This window comes from Trichosurus vulpecula, chromosome 2 (genome assembly GCF_011100635.1).
Source record: "Trichosurus vulpecula isolate mTriVul1 chromosome 2, mTriVul1.pri, whole genome shotgun sequence".
Lineage (NCBI taxonomy): Eukaryota > Metazoa > Chordata > Mammalia > Diprotodontia > Phalangeridae > Trichosurus > Trichosurus vulpecula.
Genome location: NC_050574.1, coordinates 193,453,121 through 193,476,730, shown reverse-complemented (window position 1 = coordinate 193,476,730; position 23,610 = coordinate 193,453,121). Strand labels below are relative to the sequence as shown.

Here is a 23,610-nt window from a genome sequence, read left to right as displayed (position 1 = left end):
GCCTTGGAATCATTCTTGACTCTTGATTCTGCCTTAACTGCACATCCAGGATTTTGCCAAGTCTTGTTCATCCATTTACCTCACTAATTCTTTCCTTTAAGAACCAGAAAGATCTTATAAGGAGTTAGAGTAAGAACTACATGAAACTTAAAAACAAAAATCTAGGCCTCAATCCCAGAAAGTTTTATGTATTATATTTGACCAAGCCTGTATTTTAAAATTAAGATTACTTTTTAAAAATCATGGAGGGAGGCGGGGAAGGGGAGGTATACAGCTTAAAAAAAAATCCTTTGGACCAGATGTGGAGAAAACCTAAGAGAAACCTGGAATTATATGAAGAGTGAAGTACTTAAAAAAATACTTTTCAATTGTAATTAACAAGTTACTATATTAAATTAATCCCTATAGTGTGATAAAAAGCCAATTATGGTACTATATCAGTTACCAGTGTATACACACAATATACTATCTTAGGCACTGTGCTAAGCTCCAGTTAGGTTGGGGAATAGAGGTGGGAGTAAGAAGAACAAAGAAAAGCAAAAATAAGTTTTTTTGTTTTGGGGTTTTTGTGAGGCAATTGGAGTTAAGTCATTTGCCCAGGGTCACACAGCTAGTAAGCATCAAGTGTCTGAGGCAGGATTTGAACTCAGGTCCCCCTGACTCCAGGGCTGGTGCTCTGTTCACTGCACCACCTACCCGCCCCTAAAAAAAAAGTTTTTAGAAAGAATTGAGAGCATTTCAGATAAAGAAAAAAGGCAGGAGAATGGAAAGGAAAGAAAGATTATCAGAGATAATGTATTGTTTTTCTTAAGTTTGGGGAAAGGAAGCAAAAAAACTGGTAATCTAACAAAATGAATAATAATGTAATGAAGAACAGTAGAAGACAAAATAAAGAAGTGATGGAATGTAAGTGGACTGGAATGTAAATGGATTATAAAATGAAAAAGGGTAAGAGAATGACTTTAAAGCAAAATCCAATAACATGTTGTTTATAGGAGATATATCTAATCTCCAAAGACATAAGCAGATTTAAATTGAAAAGACAAACCAAAATTTATCATGCTACAACTACCTGGCTTTTCAATGACAGCTAACAAAGCTAAATTCATATGGGATGGCATTAAGAGCTAAAAATAAGGAAATAAAAAGTTTCACAAATAAAAAGAGTATATTAATTTCAAATATATAAGTGCCATATATTGTACCTAATACCCTGCATAGCAATGACATTTTTGAAGGAAGATAGAATATGAAATAGCTAGAACACTAACGTAGCTTTCAGCAACCCAATTTATCAAAATGTGACAAATTTATTTAAAAAGGTATACTGAAAAGTTACAGATGAAGTTACGAAGAAAGTAGATTTAATACACACACATATATGCATGTACACATACATGTACACACACATTCTTTACTAAAGTCTTACCCTGAAGTCTTATCAGAGGTTTCTTGAAGGTTATGATAGCACTTGCAAATTAGAAGATCCTACACTAAGCCAGAAAGGCTTCATGTATGGCCCTAGTGAAATCTGTCATTCAAGAACCAGCCTAGCTAGGCAACAAAGTGGCTGAAAAATAATTAATTTTTTGACAATGAAACTCTTCACTAAGTTATAGAAGAATTACAAATTATGTCAACAGAGTAGCCACATTAATTATAACAGATTTTTGAGGTATTAAAGTATAAAGGGAACTAGAAGTCAATAATTTACATTCCCTCCACCTCCCGCCCAATCTACATTGATTGTGTTCTCAGTCACAGAGAAATCACAGGTAAGTTTGGAAAGGCAAAAGTTGTAAACACTATATTTACGAACTAAAACAAGAAGCAACTGCAGGCTGTGAACTGAACTAATGGAGAGCACTCCTATTAATGAAACTTTGATTCACTGTGTAATATGATGTAATGTGATGATTCACTTGAATTACTCACATTTTCTACTAAAATAAAAATGTAGATGGTTCAGAGTTCATAGTTTTAAGATTTTGTTCCCCCTTTCATTTTTTCTCACTTTTCTAAAGGAAAATGCTATAGGTTGGTGAAATGAACTTGACTGCTCCGTATCTATATATGTAAAATGTTATAAAATAGCCCTGTAATATTCATATAGTTTTATACTGTAAATACAATCATTTGGTGTTATTAGAAACTAATGTAAAAATACCTGAATATAGATAACTCCCATTAGGATTTACTATTTCATGGACTCGGAATGAGTCAAATTACATCCTCCCAAACATTAACTACATATGTCTAATACAATTTGGTTAGATAAATAATATCAAACAAAGGGATTCATTCTAATTATTAAATTGTACACTGAAAAAAAAATTTAAGAGACTTACCATATGAGGCACGTTTTTCCATTCTTCTTTTACCAAATCTTGAATTTAGCTGCATGTGCTCTTTGTTTTTATAAGTAAAAAAGAACTGTTTGGCATTATGAGGCAATTCAGATTCTATGAGTTCATCATCTTCCATAAAAGCTTTGGCAATTTCCATTGCTTCTCTTTCAAGAGAATTTTCTGGGGCTTTGGAGTGAGAAGAAACTTGCAGGCTTCTTTTGACAGGAAGATCATCTAAAATTTTATCACCTTCCCTATTCACATTCTTAAAGCTAATTTGTTCTTTTTTCAAAAATGAACTATCTTCAGCTGGAGTCAATTTGGTTTCTAAAGGTGACTGCATCTCATCCTGCTTAAACTGATCACAATTAACCTTAGTAGTGGTGCTATTTTCTGAAGAATTTACTTTAACATCACAATTATTTGAGAAATTAAGCTGTTTATTACAAGTTTCTTCATTTTTGGAATTTGCAGTATGTTTTGGGTTTTTACCACCATCAATACAAATAGGAGACAGAGTTTTTGGTGTAACATTTTGAGTAGATTCAGGTAAAGGCTGAACACAACATTCACTTTTCATTAACTCAAACTCTGCTAACATACCTTTAGCTTTCTTCAATGCATTTTCAGAGATTAAAACCTGTTTTCCACTTGCTGTACTAAATCCCGAGTTATTATGTAAATTTAGCATATTACTTAAATAGTTTTTCTTTTCTGATAGGCTAGTTTTTGCATGTAACATGGCATTTTCTTCTCCTATTAATGTTTCTGGACGGCTTTCATTGTCTTTAAAGGATGTCATGGAAAGTAATTGCTCAGAATTATTTTCTATTTCAGAAAAAACTTGTCTGGCTTTCTTTAATGAATTATCTGATACTTGTACAGGTTTGCCATTTGCTGTACAAAAAATCCCAACAGAAGAGCTACACTTGGGCAGTGTTCCCATAGCAGATTTATACAAATCAGAGGTTGTAGAATTGATTTGACAATGTGACAGTTCAGAGTCCATCTCTAATCCAGTATTTGTTGATGTATTTTCATTTGAAACAAAAATATCAGTTGTAGACATACTCTTTTTCTTGCCATTAAAAGATTTAAGAGAAATGTCCTCTTTGTTTTCCAATGTGTTAGAAAAATCTTTCACAATTTCCATTTCATCATTTTCTGATTTGGTCTCAATGTTTGGTTTGAGGAACTCATCACGATCGTTTGTAAACATCTCTCTTACTTTTTGTACTGCTTCATTTGAAACACAAACTGCCTTGCCACTTGCTGTAGTAAATGCAGGTGGCCTTCCCTTAAGACAAGACATTCCTTTATCAGATATATGCTCTGGGAAGAAACTTGCTTTATCTGAATGATAAAAATCAGATCTTTTTGTGTCATGTTTTAAATTGTGTCTAACGTCTGACATACTGTTACTTAAATTAGCTGAATCTTGCTTATCAGAGATACAATTTTTGTCTTCAACTGATGATGTATTATTTAAAGCATTTAAAGGCACAAGCTTCTCCATGTGGACAGCAGAGTTGGCTTTTTTTCCTCCTAAATCTTCTAAATCTCTCTCTCTCATCCATTTTCTTGCTGCCAGTAATGAAGTCTCACTTACAGAAATGCTTTTCCCATGTCCTGTGTAAAATCCCAAACCTGAAATTTCAGAAGGCAAACCAGTAGACTGTTTTGTAACAGACAATATAAAATTTTCTTTACTTTCTTCATTTACAGATAGTTCTTCTTCAAATAAAACACTATTTGAAGGTTCATTACAGGGAGCACTATCAGTTATTTTAGGTAGACCCGCAGCTGTAGCAGAATCAAGGACTTTTTCATCATCATCTTGGTAACTTTGCATTTCTTCCCACACTTGGGCATTATTTAACTCAACCATCTCATAAGCCTGTTCATGTTTTTCATTAACTTCTTCTCTTTGCTTAAGAAGTTCTGTCTCAGGATTCTTAATGTTCGTATCATTGTTTTCTAAATTTTCCTCAACAAAAAAATTCTTTACTTTAGCCAAAGATTCCTTTGAAATTCTAACTTTTTTCCCACTAGCAGTATGAAAACCCACCATACTATGTTCTTTCCATTTTTTGTTTTCAATTTTTGGTCCCTGTTGTACAGGTATCAACTGACTTCTAGTAGCACCAAGAACCATTTCTCCTGTTTCACTTTCAACTAAGTTTTTTTCCTCTTTCCCTGAAGGTTCCATTGGTTTATTACAAGCAACATTTGGCATTTTCAAAGTCAAAGGAAATGAAAAATTATTTAATTCTGCTTCTGAGCATTCTTCAGCAAACAGATGGGCAACTTTATTGAAAGATTCCTTGGAGACCATGATATTTCTACCACTCGCAGTCTGAAAATGCTGTAGGTCATAGGAATTTTCATTTTCTCTTATTTTTTGCTCTTTTTGATCAGAAACCAATGACTCCACTTGGCTTATGTTCAAGGTAGACATTTCTTCATCTTTAATAGCTTCTCCCAAGTAAGTTAAATCTAACAATTCTTCCTTAATTTGAGAATTTTCTTGTTTTATAAGTTGATGAGGCATTCTCAGATGTATATTTTGCTGACCAATCAATGACAAGCCATTTATTTCTCTTTGACAGTTATTACTTGTCTTAGGTACAACAGATCCTTTTAATTTACTATTATCTTTATGTGAACTAATAGATAATAGACAACTACTCATTTTATTTTCTAGATCTCTGCTGCAATTTAATATGTTTTCTTCAACAAGAATACCAGTATTATTCTCAACATTGTTTTGTGATTTGTGTACACATTTAGCATCTTTCCCTTTAAAATCTTCATTATTGTTATTATAATTTGCAATCTTGAATGTAGAAACAATATTAGACTTATGACTTCTATGTAAAGAACCATTTCTAAAATTTTGCAGAGGTGTTTCCTCACCAATCTCCTCAATATCACTGAACAATTTCATAGCTTTTTGTAAAGCTTCATTAGAAACACTCATCTTTCTTCCAAGGGCAGAACAAAAGCCTTTGAAGTCCACTTCATTTTTAGTGAACCTATCAGTAGAGGTGACTTGTCCAGAGTTACTTTTTGGTAAACCAACAGTTTTTTGCTTTACATTAATTGCCACTTCAGAGTTCACAATTAAATCTACTTGTTCAGTAGCTCTGTTCTTATTTATCTCATTTTTAGCTCCAAAATAAGCATCAAGCTCAACAGTGTTCTGGACCTCACAAGTATTTAAGTTGCCTAACTCATCTGCTGCTTTGTTGGTGGATATTTCAATTGTCTGTACTGTAGGACTTTGTTTTCTGAACTGTGTAAATTCAAACTGGCTTCCTGTTTCTTCCAATATCGTGGAAAGCTCTGTAATTTCTGCTTTTTGGCTAGCTGTTAAACTATGGCTAAGATTAAGATCTTTTTTTGATGATAAGTCTTCCAGAGTTACATCAGTACCTTTCCTGTTAATAACAGATATGTTACTTTGTACATCCTTAGATATAGGATGGCCTGATTCTGAATTCCAAACTGGGAAAGAATTCTTGATTTGGTTTTCAGTATCTAAATCAGTCTTGATATTTTCTGCTGCTACTGAAGTTGACATATTCACAATTTCTACAGAAGAGTAACTATTATAGTGCTTTTCAATATCTCTGAAGAAAAGTTTCCCTTTCTTAATGTTGTATTCAGAGAGTATTATCTCTTTATTGGAAGCTGTTTTGAATCCACTTCCAAGACTCTTATTTGAGTCAGGATCGAAATTTCCTGCCCACTTTCCCAAATGATTATCTTCATTTTTCTTTGATTTCACGTTAGTATCAATAGTACTTTTGGAATAGAAATTTTTACTTAGTGATGTACATTCATAAGCCAGTTTTGGAGCCTGGTTTTTATTCTGGAGATTCCCTGTAAAATTGGGAACCACTTCTGATGAATAAAAATCTTCTGTGCATAACTCTTGGGGTGTCTGTTTACAATCTATTTCTGTAGAGTTCTCAGGAACAGAATCTCCTAAATAACAGAAATTAGTCTCAAAGAATTCCTCAGAACTGTCCATAATCTGTATATTGTTTTTCTCAATTGTTTGCAAAAGGAAATTATCTTTATTCAAAGGCAAATGTTCCTCAGGGTATGGTTCGAGAGCTGTTTTTTCTGTAATTGAATTTTTTTTTTCCTGGTCTCTTAGGCTTACAAAGAAGTCAGCATTTTTGTTGATCTGTGCCCCCAAAGAAACAGATGATATTTCTTTGCATTTTTCAGATGACACTTGTTGAGCTTCTCCTGAAATTTCGTTTAAAACTTCAGTTTCTTGATTCTTTTTAAAGTGGCTATTAGTAAAGCTCTCTGTTGGTTCAGAACTAACTTTATTTGTAAGAAAAGTTGAATCAGAGTTTCTCCTAAATCTTAGTTTTTGTTTCATTTTGCATAAAGTTTCCTTTTCTCCACAAACCACAACAGGAAATTCTGGTGGATCCTGAGGAAGCTGAGTTGAAGTATTAATAATGGAATTAATGGGGTCGTTTAAAGTTCTATTTTTTGTTGGAAAGTGAATATTCTGTCCAATATTCCCCAATTCTATTTCTGTATGTTGTCTTGGTAGGAGGCATGCTGCAGCCACTACTTGTTCTTTTATACTTGAAAATCCTGGACTTTTTGAAGCATTATTGTAGCCTCTTTTTTGAGATTGTGATTGATTACCAACTTCTGTTACAGTTGACTCCAGATTCCCTCTATTTATTTTTACTTCCTTAGAATCTATATCCTGAGGTGTTACGTCATTCTGAGGAGAACTGCTTTCATTAAAACATTCTTCCAGCATTGTTTTGTCATGACCAGTTAAGGAGACAGTCTGTTTCTCAGGATTAAATCGTAAACATTTTCTTTTGACAGAGGAATCCAAAACATCTAAGAACAACAACAAAAGAGAGTGGAAATTATCTACCTATTTTATTATAGCACTGCTTCTAAATTGGACTCCATTAAACTACTATCTCACAAATCCCCTCCCAATCCCATTTCTAAATTGGGGAGTGGGGGGTGGGGGCAGAGGGAAGAAGAGAACAAAAAAAAAATTCTATTAGGATGCTTCCACTTCATTACCCCCTCTCTTCTCAATATCTTTGCAATCAAGCTCTCTTCCTTATCATTCCACTGAAACTGCTTTTTAAAAAGTTAATACCAATGATTATCCAATTGCAAATCCAATGGTCTTTACTCTTTGACCTTTCTGTAGCTTTTGAAATTGTTAACCATTCATATTTTTACATACCTTTCCCACTGTTCTTCAAATAGTTTATACAATCAGAAAACAATTTGTGTATAATAAAATATACACAATTGGTCATTTCACCTATATCTATATACATATATAGCCACCATTGGTACTGTCATCTTTGAAAATAAAAGACAGCAAAAATAAAAAAGTACTTTCTCCATTTAAGGCTGAGCTTGTATTGCTAAATAATTTTAAGTGCTTCCCATTAAACTCAGAAAAGCAATTGCACAGTTGCATAACTATGTTTCAAAAAAATCTATGCAACAAAATTTAATACATTTAATATAAAGCTTATACCCTAAATGTAATAGTAAGAATATGATTTTCATTTAAGGTCTTGATGTTTATGAAATTCTTACTCTGACTCAGGACACACATATATCTAAACATAGAGGTCTAATCAATTACTAGTCAAAAAAGTCAAACCAATTATATAATTATAGGGCTGAATTTAGATGAAGCATAAAACAGATGTTAAATAGATATCAATGCTACTTCTGCGTAAATTTTTTATTCACAGGAGTTTATCATGGTAGGAAGAAATTCATAACCCATATTCAGTTATAGTGATATAAGTACCTGATACAGCATTTGTGAATTCAGGACGTGTTTCAGAAGAATTCAATTCTAAATGGGATGATGCAGAATAGTTCTTTGATCCTATTTCTTGAGTTTTCTGTATTTTTTCTCCTTCACAAGTTGAATCATCATTCACAACATAAATAAACTTTTTTGTCTTCTTTTTTAAATGAGATATTATACCTGTACTGTTCAAAGGTGATGAGTTACATTTGGCAGTTGTTGGGCAGTTTCCTTTACCATCTGTATTTGCAGATAAGGAATCATACTCTCCAGGACAAGCAATATCATTTCCAGAAGACTTGGGATTTTCTAGTTTATTTCCAAGAACTTTAGATTCTGTTGCAATGTTTGTGTTGACTGTGCAAAAGGAAGACTCATCCATGCTGATGGTTTCTTTAGATGTTTGTTCCATCTTGAACATGGAACTTTTTCTATCTTGAGATAAAGAATTCAGTGGAGAAATTTCAGGGGATGTCTGTTTTAATAACAGAATAGTTTCTTTCTGAGGTGTGGTAATTTTCTCTTCATCCTGCTTATATACTGGTATTTCCACATTTTTAAAAGTAGTTAGGCTGGAACATTCATTGTCTGAATTTGCTGATCTTTCTCCTGAATTTTGGTCACAAAAAGAAGTATGTGGCAGTGGTGTTTTCTCTATCTGTGTTACATCTAGACCAGAAAGGTTTAATTGAGACCACTGAGTTGCTGAGGATGGTACATCATCCTTAAACAATTCTTCATTAACATTCTCAGTGGGCTTTTGAATTTCATTTTTTGTTATGTTTGAAATGGATGGATAGCAGGATTCTAGTTCAGTTTCAGATGTACTTAAATACTTATCCTTCTCATTTAATTTTTCAGTTTCTTCACATTCATTAGTTTTTATTTTAAAATATTTTTTCCTAGTCTTATCAAGTTTTACTTTTCGTAGACTTCCCATTTTATAACCAGGGAAACTGAATGAAGCATCGTCTTCTACAGGTGTATCAATGACTGGATCACATACTTCATCTTCCATAACATTTGACATATTTTTCATCATCTTTCCGCCATGGTCTTCAAAATTATTTCCAACACCAAATGAATCATCTATCATTTTTTCCAATTCTGTTAAATTAAAAACAAACCATTATGAAAATCATTTAAAAGCACTATTCAATTCATAGCAAATCATTCAAAAATATGAAGTTATTTTGTTATTCCAAAAATATCCATGTATGTATACACATATAATCAGTTGAATAGAAAGGTAGAGGGATATCTCTATTCAAAATTATATGAAAGTAGAAAAATACTAAACATTTTTAAATATACTAACAATTCTAATTTTTATTTAAGTCTTTGTCCTAGGTTTTATGGTTCAGTCACTACTGTTTCATATTTTTATGTTTCTCATGCTTTCAGCAACAGGGCTGAAAAATTCAATTCCACAACCTAAGTGCCTATGTGCTAAGCACTCCTTGAGAAGGTCATCTTGGTATTATTTATAACATCTACTTCATCAAATTCAACAAACACTTACAAAGTGTCTACAGATTTGACCTTATTAAGTACCTGAGGAATAGGCATGTTTTTAAATGTCAAACTACTCAAGATATTGTTTATTCCTATGGTGTCCTCAGTGTTTTCTATTCTTTTGAGAAAGGCAGCAGGTGTAGTGGAGTGAGAAGTGGGCTTTGGAGTCAAGAGAGACAGGTTCAAATATCAGCATGTAGCCTTACTTTATGTTCATAAACAAGTAACTTACTCTCTCTGAGCAACAGTTGTCTCATTTGTAAAATGAGGTATGAAAAAGTACCTGACAGGATTGTCATAAGGAGCAAATGAAGTAACTGTGCAAAGCACTTCACAAACCTTAAAACTCAATAAAAACGCAGGGTGTCTCAAAAGTCACCATTAAACTTTATTAAAGTTATAAACTGCACTAAGACTTTTGGAATAGCCTGCATAAATGTGAGCTGCAGAATATCCTTTTACCAATGACACTCAAATCAAATCATCTTTTTTTCCTCCAGTATACACTCTTTATTTACTCCTCAAATAAAATTATTAAACTCAGAGAATTTTAAGATAAATCTAGGTGGCACAGTGAATAGAGCACTGGCCCTGGAGTCAGGAGGACCTGAGTTCAAATCCGGCCTCAAACACTTGGCACATGTACTAGCTATGTGACCTTGGGCGAGTCACTTAACCCCAACTGCCCTGCCCCACCCCCCCCCCAAAAATAAATCTAGATACTCACTTTAGAAAAAACAAAATTGTATCCTAGTATTACGGAATGAACATTGGACTAAGAGACAGAAAAGCTGGGTTTCAGTCCTAGGACACTTTATGGATGTGTGACCTTGAGCAAGTCTCTTCATCTTCAGGAGCTTTGGCTTATTACCCAAGTGTAAAATGGGAGTAAGAACACTCTCACTTATTACATCATAAGGATGCTGTGAAAACAGGGCTTTGTACAACAGTGGACTTTGTGACAGGAATGGCCTTACAGGTTTTTTCCCTTTTCACCTGAGTGGCAAGGAAAGCATGTAACTGTAGACAAATAGTAACAAAACAAAGCAAATCAATAAAACACAGATCCTTACCCTGGCTAGTGACAGAGTCTTCTGCATGTGTCTTTTCAACGTTTGGTACAGAAGAGGTGGTCCTATCAAGTGTCTTAGGACTTTCGCCACGCTGAGATAAAGACTTTTGCAGCATCTGCAAAAATCAAAATATTAATATAGAAATTCTAATGTCTTGCATTTTTATATGCATTAAACACCTAAATTTTAAGAAGTCAGTGACATAACCTACTTCTACAGGCAGTCTCATAAACTACAGAAATTTTAAATAAATTACTTATTAGGGTACATGAGACTGCAGATGAAGAAAAATACTATAGAGAGTAAAGAGTGGGAAAAGTGGAATAGGAAGATAGTAAAGCTATGATACAAGACAGATTCATATGGGAAGCAAAATTAGGAAGGTCCTGAGACTGGAATCTAGGAAAGGAGAATTTCAGTTTAGATTAAGCATAAAACAAGAACTGTCAAGAACTAAGAATAAATTCCATAGTAGTGGGCAACAATGGAGCCGGGAAGAATAAGGTTCCAACAGAAGTATATAACCCTAACTTTAGCAGTCCCTCCCACAAAGACTACAAATGCTATTTGAGGCTACAAAAACAAGCCTTAGCTTTTAATAATTCTAAAAACAAAACTTTACCATGTCTGCTACTCTACCAAATATATTTCAATTAATGAGTAAAGATTAATCATTAAGATTAAATTTATAAAACTTGTCAATAAATACTAAGCAAAAAAGGTACTACTGAACCAAAAATTATATTATAAGAATGAATACAGGGGAGAATTCTATGGAATCTATATTTGAATTTGTAATCTGGTAATTTCTTTCATGTAATAGTCATATGAGAGGCAGTGTGCCATAGAGGGCAGAAAATCCTGAAGTCAGGAACACTTGGGGTTTGAGTCCTATCTCTGACACAGACTGGCTCTGGGGTCTTGGATAAGCCACACACCCTCTCCGTACCTCTCTAACACTCTACACTGCAGGATAGGTGACAATCTTCATTGGTGGAGGGAATCTTTTCATGAGGAGTTCCCAGTACCAATGAAATCACAAGGCCAGGACAATAATCACCTAGAAATGATTTAAATTAAATTTCATTAATAAGGTATCATTTTCTGTTCCAAATCTTGAGTATAGATTGAAATGAATCAGCTAATGTGAATGTCCAAAGTGAGAGAGCATATGTGATAATCCTGCTGTAATCTTCCCCAGTTATGCTCTATCTAGATTACATCCTGTTCTGGGTACATTTTGATATTAATGAGCTGGAGAACACAGAAGAGACAGAAAACAGGATGGTAAAAGGCTTTGAAACAATCGCACAAGACCAATGAAAGGAATCAGAGAATATTAATAGTAACAAGAGCTCTCATTTACATAGCACTTTACAGTTTGAAAAATGCTTTACAATCATCTCATTGTGTTCATAATAACCTCTGGGAAGTAGGTACTATTATTAACCCCATTTTACAGATGAGGAAATTGAGGCAGACAAAGGTTAAGTGGCTTGCCTCTGCTGCTAAGTATCTGACATAGGACCTGAACTCAGATCTTCCTGACTCCAGGCCCAGTGATCTTTCCACTAAGCCACCTTGCTGCCTGAGAGGGTAGAGAGATCTCTTTCTTCTCTCCCACTGGCTAGACCTCCCTCCCCATTTTGTGCACCCAAATTTAGAAGTTAAAAGTATGGAAACTTGGCTTAGCTGTATAACTATAGTACTAATTGCAGCTCTATTAACTGTTTATCATTTATGCATTACTACCATGCAGCATAACAACAACTGTATCATTGAGTACATGGCAGATTAACTTTGAATATCAGACTATGCATTACTTAGTGTCAAAGAGCCTGATGTATACGACTTACAGGACATAGAAAGTTGTTTGGGAAAAAATTATAAATTATTAACTGCCTAGCTGATTTCAAGTAAGGTCCCAAGTCCTAATCCATGTCTTGTCTAGGAAGATTGGGAGAAGATTGCTTGCATAACAAGCATTAATTAAGCATTTACTATGTTCCAGGCACTGTGTTTGGCGCTGGAGATACAAATACAAGTAATTAAACAATCTTAATCCTCAAGGAACCCACAAATTGGGCAATCTTATCGCAAAAGATGCTCATTAGGCAACTAAGTGGCATACAGATAAAAGTGTGCTAGACTTGAAATCAGGAAGACTAGACTTCAACTCCTGTCTAAGACACTTATTAGCTACGTAATCCTGGGCAAGTCACTTAAACTCTGTTTGACTCAGTTTCCCTCTCTATAAAATGGGGACAAAAATAGCATCTACTTCCCAGGGTTGTTGTAAGGATAAAATGAGATAATGTTGCAAGCACTCTGAAAATTTTAAAGCACTCCATAAATGCTAGTAGTATTACTATTATTAAAAGATTCCTAGCAGAACAGCTGGGGCTACCACTGCTGCCTCCTTATGGCAAGCCTGGTGCCAGGCAAACATGTCTTTGACACGAGTAGTACCTGAGATGGTGACTACAAGACCTGTAAGATAATCTTGATTTCAATGTTTAAAAAGGCCACTATTTTAATAAGGCTTTACAAAAAAAAACTGCAATTTCTGCTTTAGAAAGGACGATCAGCAACAAAGAAATAACAGTCCTCAAGCTCGACCTCCTATATGACGCAAGAAGCCCTTCTCCATTCACCCAAACACTGCTTAGGCACTATTAATTTTTAAAGCTCTCTGCTCAAACATTTTTTAAAAATTAGAGACAATTAATAACAAGCCTTTCTTCCTCTGACCTCAAAAAGCATTTGGTTCAAACTATTCTGGACTTATGTATCATTTTACATTCCTTAGTCATGTGCAATTTCTGACATGATGGCAGAGGAAAAAACTGAATGTCGTATTAACTCCCAGGTTTACCAACTCACATAAAAAAAAACAACTCCAAATAGTGACAAAAATTACAAGAGAGAAAAGAAAAACTTCCCCACAAGATAATTCCTACTAAAAAACTAAACAAACAAAAAAACCAGAAAGCTACATTACTGCCCAGCTGTCCCCTGACAAGTGCACCCAGTGCAGCTGTTTCATGGAGCCCTCAATCTTCAGACAGAAAAGGCCTAGGCAATTTCTGTCTAACTGCCTTGAAGTTTCTTCTTGGTTATGGATCCAGTCTGAGCCCTGATATCTCTTCTCCCTTTAACAGAGGAACAACAGGGGACTTGCCAAGCCCTGGCAATGAAGAAAACAATCCTGACTAGAGACCATGACTGAAGCCTAAATGAGAGGTTTCATGAACGTGGCAACTGAGAGAAAGGAAATCCAATGCTGAACTATAGAGCAAAAATAAGGGACACAGTAAGAAAGGAATCAGAAGTCAACAGTCGATAATCATGTAGAAGTCAGTGTAAAAAGGTTGAAACATCAGTACACAGGCACTATATCTAATCAGCATTTTGCTTATATCCTAACTTTGCTTTCCATTGTGGTAAAACTTCTATACACTTTACACAGTGGATCACATTCTTACAGAATGGACAAAGTAGGAAGGCAGTGTAGCATGAGAGAAATAAAAGAGAGACAATAGACTGGGCACACAAATCTTTTAAAGTGAAAACTCATCTGGATAGCAGCAAGGCAAAATGATGAAACTGGCATAGGCAAAAAGGAAACAAAAATAACTTCTTTTTAAGCAGGTCATGTAATGGTTAAATTAGAAAACCCTAGAAATTTAACTAAAAAATCAGTTGAAATAATAATGCCAACAAAGTAGGAGGAAATGAAATAAATCCATATAAATAATCAGCATTTTTTATATTAGTAACAAAACCCAGCAGGAAGAGATAAAAAAAGAAACCTTGCTTGAAATAACTGGAGTACATAAAATACTTGGGAGTCTACCTACAAAGACACACAGGAAAAATACAAGTACAAAACATTCTTTTTAGTAATACAGAAACCTAAATAATTGGAGAATTATTAATTACTCATGGGTAGGCTGATCCATTATACTAAGAAGAATATTACCTAAATTAATTTACTGATTCAGGGATATGCCAACCAAATTACCAAAGGATTATTTTGTAGAACTAGAAAAAAATAACAAAATGCATCTGGAGGAACAATAAGTGAAAATCAAAAGGGAAATTAAAAAAAAAAAAGGTGGAGGCCCAGCCTAACCAGATTTCAAACCATACTACAGAGCAGTAATCCTCAAAATGATTTAGTGATGGTTAAGAAATATAGAGAGATCAACCAATGGCAGACAATGTATACAACATACATGAGCAAAAGAACACAATAGGCAAATGTCTGATAAATATGGGAACCAAGCTGTTGGGTGAAGAGCCCACTATAAACTGGGAAAACTTCATGACCAAACAAGACAAAGACAGGTTCAGAGAAGGAAAAATGGATAATTTGGATCACATAAAAATGAAAAGATTCTGTACAAACAAAACCAATGAAGCTAAAATTATAAGAGAAGCAGTTAAATGGGAAAAAAATCTTTGTAAAAAGTTTTTCTGATAAAGGTCTCATTTCTAAACATATAGGGAACTGATTAAAAGTTATAAAAATAAGAGCCATTCTGCAACTGATAAATGATCAAAAGATATGCAGTTTTGATTGAGTGCATATTTGGTATAAGAATTTTCTTCTTTTTTTTTATTGGGGGGGAAGAAGGGATAGAAAGTAATATTTTTTTAACTAAAAATTATTTTAATAAATAACTTATTAGTATTTTTTAAACTTACCATTTATGAAACTAGTCCAGAAGCCATTTGGCTGGGGGCTGTACTTTGCAACATGCATATTAATTAAAGAAATCTAAGCTGACAGAGAGGTGATGTTCACAGTATGTAGAATGGGACATTTATCTTTAGGACATGGACAATGAAGTTTTGCTTGATTGACTATTTGTTATAAGAATTTTGTTTCAATTTTCTTTCTTACATGAGGGAGGGGAGAAAAGAGAAAGTAAGATTTTTGTTCACTGGAGAAAAATTACTTTAATGAATTAAAAACGTATTAATTTTTTTAAACTAGTATTTATGAAACTGGTCAGGAAACTATTTGGCTAGGAGCTGTATTCTGAAACATACATATTAATTAAAACTTGGTTTATTTGGATTTCTTTTTCTACTGGATTGAGAATTTAAATTTTTGCAATGCTGGGCTATTGTTGACTCCATCACACTATAATTACTGAAGATCTGAAAGTACTATATAAGGAGTACAAAGGAAAACAGAATACCACAGATTTGTAAAATGTACTCACAATTGTAGTATCATTAGGAATCCCAGCGCCAGAAGTCTGACCATCTCTGACTGAAAAAAAAACCAAAACATTAAGTTTTATACAAGACTGTTAACAGTCAGAAAAGGTAATGTGGATAAGTGTCCTTATGGCTTAGTAAACAAACATTTGTCTGGTAGGCAATGAGAGAGAAGCAATTCTGAAAAAAAACCCATTTATATTTCTTGGCTGCTGTGCTTCTGGGTCAGAGATGTGCCCTATATAACCTACCACAAATCAAAAGTGCCTTACATTAGCAAGGTGCTCCAGAAGTGGCATTCAACTCAACTCTTCTCCCACTCCCATGTGCCAAACCTTTTCAGTTCTCCTCAAATGCTCAACTACACTTTGATCTCACACATGGGTAAATGAGCCTTCTATTCTCTAAGAATGAGACTCCAATTTCTTAGCAATATCATCCACTGGAATGTGGTGCAGGGAACAAAGCACTGGGCCTGGAGTCAGGAAGGCCTTGGTTCAAATCTAGCTTCAGACACTAACTAGCTGTATAATCCTGGGCAAGTCACCCTTAACTCCTACTTGCCTCATTCACCTACCTCCTGGGGTTGTTATGAGGATCAAATTAGATAATAATTATGAAGTACTTACCACAGGACCTGGCACATAGTAGATGCTATATAAATGTTAGCTATCATCACCCATTCACTCTTAACTATCACAAAGGGTTTTCGTATTTGGAACTAAGGCAAATGTTCTAGTAGCCATACCCAGTTCTCTTAATAAATCCTCCCCCTCCTCCTCCTCTTCAAACATCTGATATTTATACAATGCTTTATAGTTTACCAAGTGCTTTACCAACAATCTATCACTTGATCAATCTCTGTTTTGCTACTGTTCCTTCCCATCTACTTTTAAATCATGGTCAGGTCTCCCCAAGCCTAGAAAAAGGTTTCCCTTGATCCTGATATCCCAAATAGCCATAGTTCTTCTTCTCCTCCTTCTCCTTCACTGCTAAACTACTTGAAGATGCTTTCTACACCCTATGCTTCCAATAAAACAAATCTCTTCTCAACTTCTTTAAAGTTTCACTTCAATCCCCTCTACTCTACTTGGCTTCTGCAATTTACTTCCCTCCTAATCATTCTAGCTGCTTCTGCCAAAGTTGCCATAGTGTTCCTAATATCAAAGTCAACAGTCTTTTGGTTTAGGACTCAGCCTCCTTGACTTTCCTTCCCAAAGCTTTTGACCCTGATGAGCAACCCCTCCCCCTAAGTATCTTCCCTCCTCTGCTTTTAGATACACCACATTCTTGATTATTTCATACTCTTCCCCAAATTCCTGTCCTTTGTTGCACTCTTCTCCCTCTGCACTCTACCCTCACCATCTCACTGTTCCCCACAGCTTCAACTATTCTGTATGAAGATGACTCCCAAATTTAGCCTCCTAGGCCTGACCTTCTGAGGTCCACACCTGAATTCTCATATATCTAATCATTATATACTGACCATCTATACCCAGATGTCTCATCAATACCTCAAACTAAGTGTACCCACTTTCCTCCTAAACCCCCTTCTGACTTCACTATTCTGTCAATGATCTTCTCAGACTCAGCCCCTTTTCAAGTCCTTAGGCCTTTATAGGTGGTTTATCCTAGTAGGAAAATATTGCCCTCAAATAAATAATTCACATATATCAGATCACATCCTTTAAAGCTTGTGAGTTAATAAATAAATGTCCAGATTTAGGGCCTATTTGAGAGTCCAAATGATGTTCTTCATTTAGTTAACATCACATATAGCATTCCCTATTTGCCTAGAAAAACCCAGAAGGAACTGCAGAGAAATAGGCTGCTGAAGGAAGCAGAGAACTAGATTATAATCACTAGCTCCACCCCTTAGAGCATAAAAATTTTTATTTTTTTGGAAAAGGAAGCATTACTTTGTACTATTTCTGCTTTTCACCATACAACACATTTTTGATAACATTACCAATTAACACAGTTGAACTGAGGGTAGGAGGAGTGGCCAATGAGCTAGACCAAGACATATCTGGATCCACCTCTGCTCCAAGGCTTTCAGAAATATGTTTTGGTGTATTAACCTGAAAATAAGAAAAACATTACAATGCATATATATTAATGCACATATATACAAATATATATGTACACATACATACATATTTAAATACATACACATAAACATATACGCGCGCGTGTGCGTGTGCATGTGTTTAACGGACTCTTGTGGAAAAAAGTGAGCTTCAGCCCTGAAAGGTTCTATATGCCACTCAATCTTGGTATGCTTTTGGATTCACAATTTTAAGATGCAACACATATTTGCCTTATTCACAAATGGTAGTTAATTTAAAGAAATGCAATGAATATTAAAAATATTTGCACAGAGAATCTCAGAGCAAAGATACAGTACAAAAAAGTGGCAAAAGTTCATATTATTAACAATTAAAATAATACTTACCTTCATTAGTTTAGGGGTATAAAACAAGTTGCCAAATGCCACTAAAAATGAAGGGAAACATAGTTAACCCACCAGATATTTTAACAAATACAAAAAATCAAAATGTGGTTAAAAAAACACATACAAAAATATAAAGCTATTCATACCAGGCTTTTCCCTCTGTGGAGTTCTGTATGGGCCTCGTAAAACCACTGGACTATAAATATAAAACCACTCAGATTATTCAACAGACAACTAGAAATTACATTGTAAAATATTTAATTACAACAAAATTATAAAAGAGTAGCTAACAATTTAAATTTTGAAAGATTTAAGAAGCCTAGGTATAACAGTTGTCAAATCTACAGTCCTGAAAAACAGAAATAAAAAACTGTACCCAACAAATTGAAGAACTGGCTATGTCCAAAAACATAGTCTCCGTCTGTACTCTGAGCCCATTATCTCTCTATCTGGAGATGGCACCTGTCATCATGAACCTTCTTAAATTGTGATTGGTCACTGTGTTCAGAGTCCCTAAGTCTTTCAGGGTCATTGGTCTTAACAATATTGTTGTGATAATGTGAGATTGATTAGTGTCAGGCAAACTGAGTCTTAATGAGTTTTCCACTCTATCTCATTGGATTTGATCAATTGATTATGCATTGGTTGGGTTCCCTCATTGAGTGAGTCTGAGCTCCTCAAGCCTCTAACTTCAGCTGCCTTCTTATACCCTTGCAGCTTGCCATCCGCATCCTGCAAGCTGCCTGGCAACACTGGCAACAGAGGAAAACAATTTCAGGTGCCTCATTCCTGGTACCCTTTTTCTCAGTGCTTCCTACCCACAAAGTTCTAAACCCATCCGTAAGTACTAGCACATAAAACATAAGCCTCCTGTCCCATTCCCTTGTAGCCCACCCTCACCCAGAAATTGCCAACCATGAGACCTTTCAAAAGATGTTAGGGCATGTTACACTACCAGGTGAGGAACATCATGATGTAAGAGGGTATCAACAAATCAGAAGTGAGATTAAAAATAGTTAACTGTGTAAATACTATAAAAGTGATGCTCTACCTGTAAGTTCTATCCATGGCTACTGAGGAGCACTGGATCCCATATATAGGCAATTGCTAATAAACTGATCATGCTCATAACTTTGTGCCTCAGTTTCTCTTTATCAGAGATTTTTATCATGACAATAATATAACCCGTACTTCTGTTTCTGTTCATTTAACTCTGCTGCAGTTTTATACAAGTTTCTCCAGGTTTCTCTAAAATTGTCAAGTATATTACATCACATGTATATTCCATAACTTGTTTGGCCATTCCTCAATTGACTGAGACACCACAAAAAGAGGTGCTATAAATATTTTTGTATATAGGGATCCTTTTTCTTTGATCTCTTTGGGGTATAGAAAAGGGTGCTGGTAAATGTTTTAACAACTGGATCCCTAAAGACAGTCAGCACATTTTAAAGTTTAATCTGCATTATTAACATTTTTTCCATCACTTTAAGTCTACACAATCAACAAAACAATAAATCAAGCACTGATATGTGGCATTTGCTCATTTCCAAGGTGTGAATGCTCACACTAAAAACAACAAGCAGCTGTCACAAACAAGTACAAGATTTAGCATTATCACTGGGTCAATGGGTATACACAGTTTAAAACAGCTTTTTAAGAATAATTCCAAACTTCTTTCTAGAATATAGGGACCAGTTCACAGTTTCACCAACAGTGAATTCATATACCTGATTTCCCACAGACCCTCAAGCATTTGTCAGTTTCCTTTTTTTGTCAACTTAACCAGTCTGGTGGGTGTGAGGTGGTACCTTAAGAGTTTTTTAAATTTGTAATTCTCTAATTATTAGTGATTTTTATTTGGCTATTGATAGCTTGAACTGAATCAACTGTTCATATCTTTTGAAAGTTTATCAGTTGGTTGATGGCTCATTCTTACAAATATGAATCAGTTCCCTATATGTCTTAGAAATTAGACCTTTATCAAGAAAACTTGCTGCAAAGATTTTTTCCTCCTTTGTTTCTTTTCTAATTTTAACTGCTTTGCTTTTGTTTGTTTAAAACCTTTTTAATTTCATGTAATCAGAATTATTCATTTTACTTCTTGTGAACCTCTCTATCTCATGTTTGGTCATGACATCTTCCCCATCTAAGACCTGAAGGTTATTTCTTCTGTTTAAGTGTCACCCTATATATCTAAATCAGAGCTTGACTTGCTCTAAATTTGGTGTCAATTGTTGGTCTATATATAGTTTCTGCCAGACTGCTTTCCAATTTTCCCAAATATTTTTTATCAAATAGTGAGTTCTTGCCCTAATAGCTGTGATCTTTGGATTCACAGAACATTATTCTTCAACAACATAACTTTAGCCCTCGGTATGCTGGTTAAAATATTACTGACACAATCATGTAAAAAGCAAATCAAATGCAAAAAAGCATTTCATTTCATATTCATAGCTCCATCATACCTTTCACTGAGACAAGCACTGAGAGGTGGGCTGGTGACATCATTTGCTTGACCTAATTTGGTCTTCATTATGCAATGACTTTTCCTAAGTTCTTTATCAACTGCATTATCCTTACCTGCAAGATAGAAAAATAATTACAATGAGATTGTTAATTTTTCCTCTCTCAGAGTCTTTAAAATTGGGAGAGATTCTCATCGATCTGGAGTGGGTGAACTTGGACCTGGCAAAAAGGCAGAGGAACAGGATAACAACAATTTCTGAAGGTTACTTTAGGCTTCTTGACAATCTGAATAAAATCTCGCAGACATTACCCACAATGAGTTGCCTTGGAAGGTTTGTGAAGGGACTTTATCAGGGGATTAGAAAGATTACTTCAGAGGCATGTGAAGGATGAAATGGAAAGGAAGACAGGTGTCAAAGACAGCAGTCAGAAAGCACTTACGCAACAGTCCAAACAATTCTGAAGTACATATAATGAGGGCCTGCACTCAGATGATAGCAGGAGTGGACTGGTGAAGCCTATTAAGGAAAGAAACATTGAGGGACTTAACTACTAAATGGATATGAAGGAGGGGGAAGGAGAGAAGAGAGTCAGAAATGACTCAAGTTACAAGCCAAGGTCATTAGAAGCATAGAGGTACCAAAAATACAAAAGTTAAAGTTGAGAAGTGTTGGAGGGAAAGATGGCAGGCACTGGCTGGGCTAAGTGCTGGGCATACAAAAGCAAAACCAAAATAGTTTCTCTCCTTAAGGGGCTTACATTCTACATACATAGGTAGAAATATTTACAAAATAAGCTTTGAGGGGAAGATGATGGGAGAAGAGCTAAGGAAAGGCTTTGGCAGCAGGTGGTACTTGAGTTGCATCTCGAGACCAGGGACCCCGAGAGGCAAAGGTGGTGTGAGAGAGTGCTCCAGACAAGTAGAACAGCTGATGCAAAGGCATGGAGAAGAAACACAGTGTCACAAGGAGGTATGGCAAGTGGCCCAGTGTGGCTAGACCAGAGAACTAATGGAAGCAAGGACTATGTAGAAGACTGGAAGGAGGGAAGGGGCCAGGTTGTGGAGAGCTTTAGGAGGGTATACATTTGATCCCAGAGGTTACATGGAGCCACTGGAGCAGACAGTGGAGAAGGGGTGTGATAGGAGCAGAACTGAAACTTGGAAAAATTACTTTGTCAGCTATATGGAAGAAGAACTGGAGCCAAGTGGGATGTAAGACAGGGAGATTAATTCAGTCAGCTCTGTTATAATGCAACCTATGCATTCCTAAAAATCATCACGCTATGCAAAAATGCAATGAAAACTTAAAGGGAAAATGGAGTTAGGAGCACAACGCTCACCCATTTTAAAAAAAGAGGAATATAAATAGCAATTGTTTCTGTTTTGGCCAGAAACTCTGAGAGTCTTTCCCTCCCAGATTGATGTTTTTTTTTTTTGCCTAGGTAAAGAGGCCACTCTCTGTCTCGTTTCTTACTAGCCTTAATCACTGAATGGGTGTTGCCTCAGTCAAACTGAGACCTGTTAAAGACCTTAGCTTAAAAAGGCCAAGGTCCCCCACTGCATCCAGGGCCATCTCCAGTCATCCAGATCTATATCTCACCACTGGACCCAAATGTCTCTGGAGGAGGAAATGAGGCTGGTGACTTTGAACAGCCCTCTCTCACTTAAATCCAATTCACTTTCATGTCATGGCATCACTTCCTTGATGTCATGGTCCTCTTCAAGAATGAAGGACAAACAACAACCCCAAATTCCCCTCCAAACAACTTTAAAATAACACCTCAAATCAAATTCTGGAGTGGCAGAGCCAACAAAAAATCAGAGTGAGATATTCTTCCAGCCTAAGACAACACAGGAGGTAAAGAAAGAGACATGGGGTGGAGGCTGACCTTGAGCCCACATGGATGAAACACCAGAGATGGGACAAGGTGGTGGTAACAGAAGCAGGAGCAGCTTTAGGAGCGCCCAAGCCAGACACCATAAGAGGATGTCACAAATGGTCAGAAAAAAATTACAGGGGATCTTGTGTTAGCACTGGGCTCAGGGCCAGGGGCTTTTTGGCAACTCCACTTCAGGGTTATAGTTCAAGGGTGGAGAGGTACATTTGTAGTCAAAAGGGAGTAGAAGTCTAGAAGGGCAGTATCAATTCCAGTGATCAAGGACTCTGAGGATCTGTGTCAATAGTAATCCCAAAGACTCAGAAGTCCTTCCTGGCTCAGGACCAGAGTGCAGACCAAGAGAGTGGTGACTACACTTCTCCCCAGATCACACCATTTTGGAAGCACTGAAAACTTCCAAATCCCCAGAAGTAGCTCTCAAAAAAGCAGTGCAAAAAAAGCCTGAAGCTGAGACATGCTCCTCTCCCAACTATGCCAGGAATAGAGCCCAACATTAACATAAAGTTCCAACTAATGAAATAGGGTGGAAAATGAGCAAACAACAGCAACATCATAGTCATCAACAACAACACCTGACCATCAAAAGCTACTCTAGTGACAGGGAAGATCAAGACACAAACTCAGAGGAAGACTGTGAAGCCAAAACTGCTACAAACAAAGCCTTAAAGAAAAATGTGAATTGGGCAAAAGTCCAACAAGAATTCCTAGAACAGCTAAGAAAGGATTTTGAAAATCAAGTAAGACTGGTAGAGGAAAAATTAAGTTAAGAAATGAAAGCACAGG

General features: G+C 35.6%; 1 protein-coding gene across 1 annotated transcript in view; it reads right to left on the bottom strand.

Annotated features, from left to right (window-relative positions):
- Positions 1–23,610, bottom strand: part of BRCA2 (BRCA2 DNA repair associated) — a 73,810-nt gene that overhangs the window by 36,772 nt on the left and 13,428 nt on the right. The window contains exons 3-10 of the mRNA XM_036747978.1: positions 20,928–21,042; positions 18,606–18,655; positions 18,460–18,500; positions 17,974–18,085; positions 16,007–16,056; positions 10,773–10,887; positions 8,182–9,291; positions 2,349–7,232 (exon numbers count right to left, since the gene is read on the bottom strand). Of these exons, the coding sequence (XP_036603873.1) occupies positions 2,349–7,232; positions 8,182–9,291; positions 10,773–10,887; positions 16,007–16,056; positions 17,974–18,085; positions 18,460–18,500; positions 18,606–18,655; positions 20,928–21,042 (6,477 nt within the window). The remainder of the gene's footprint in view (positions 1–2,348; positions 7,233–8,181; positions 9,292–10,772; positions 10,888–16,006; positions 16,057–17,973; positions 18,086–18,459; positions 18,501–18,605; positions 18,656–20,927; positions 21,043–23,610) is intronic.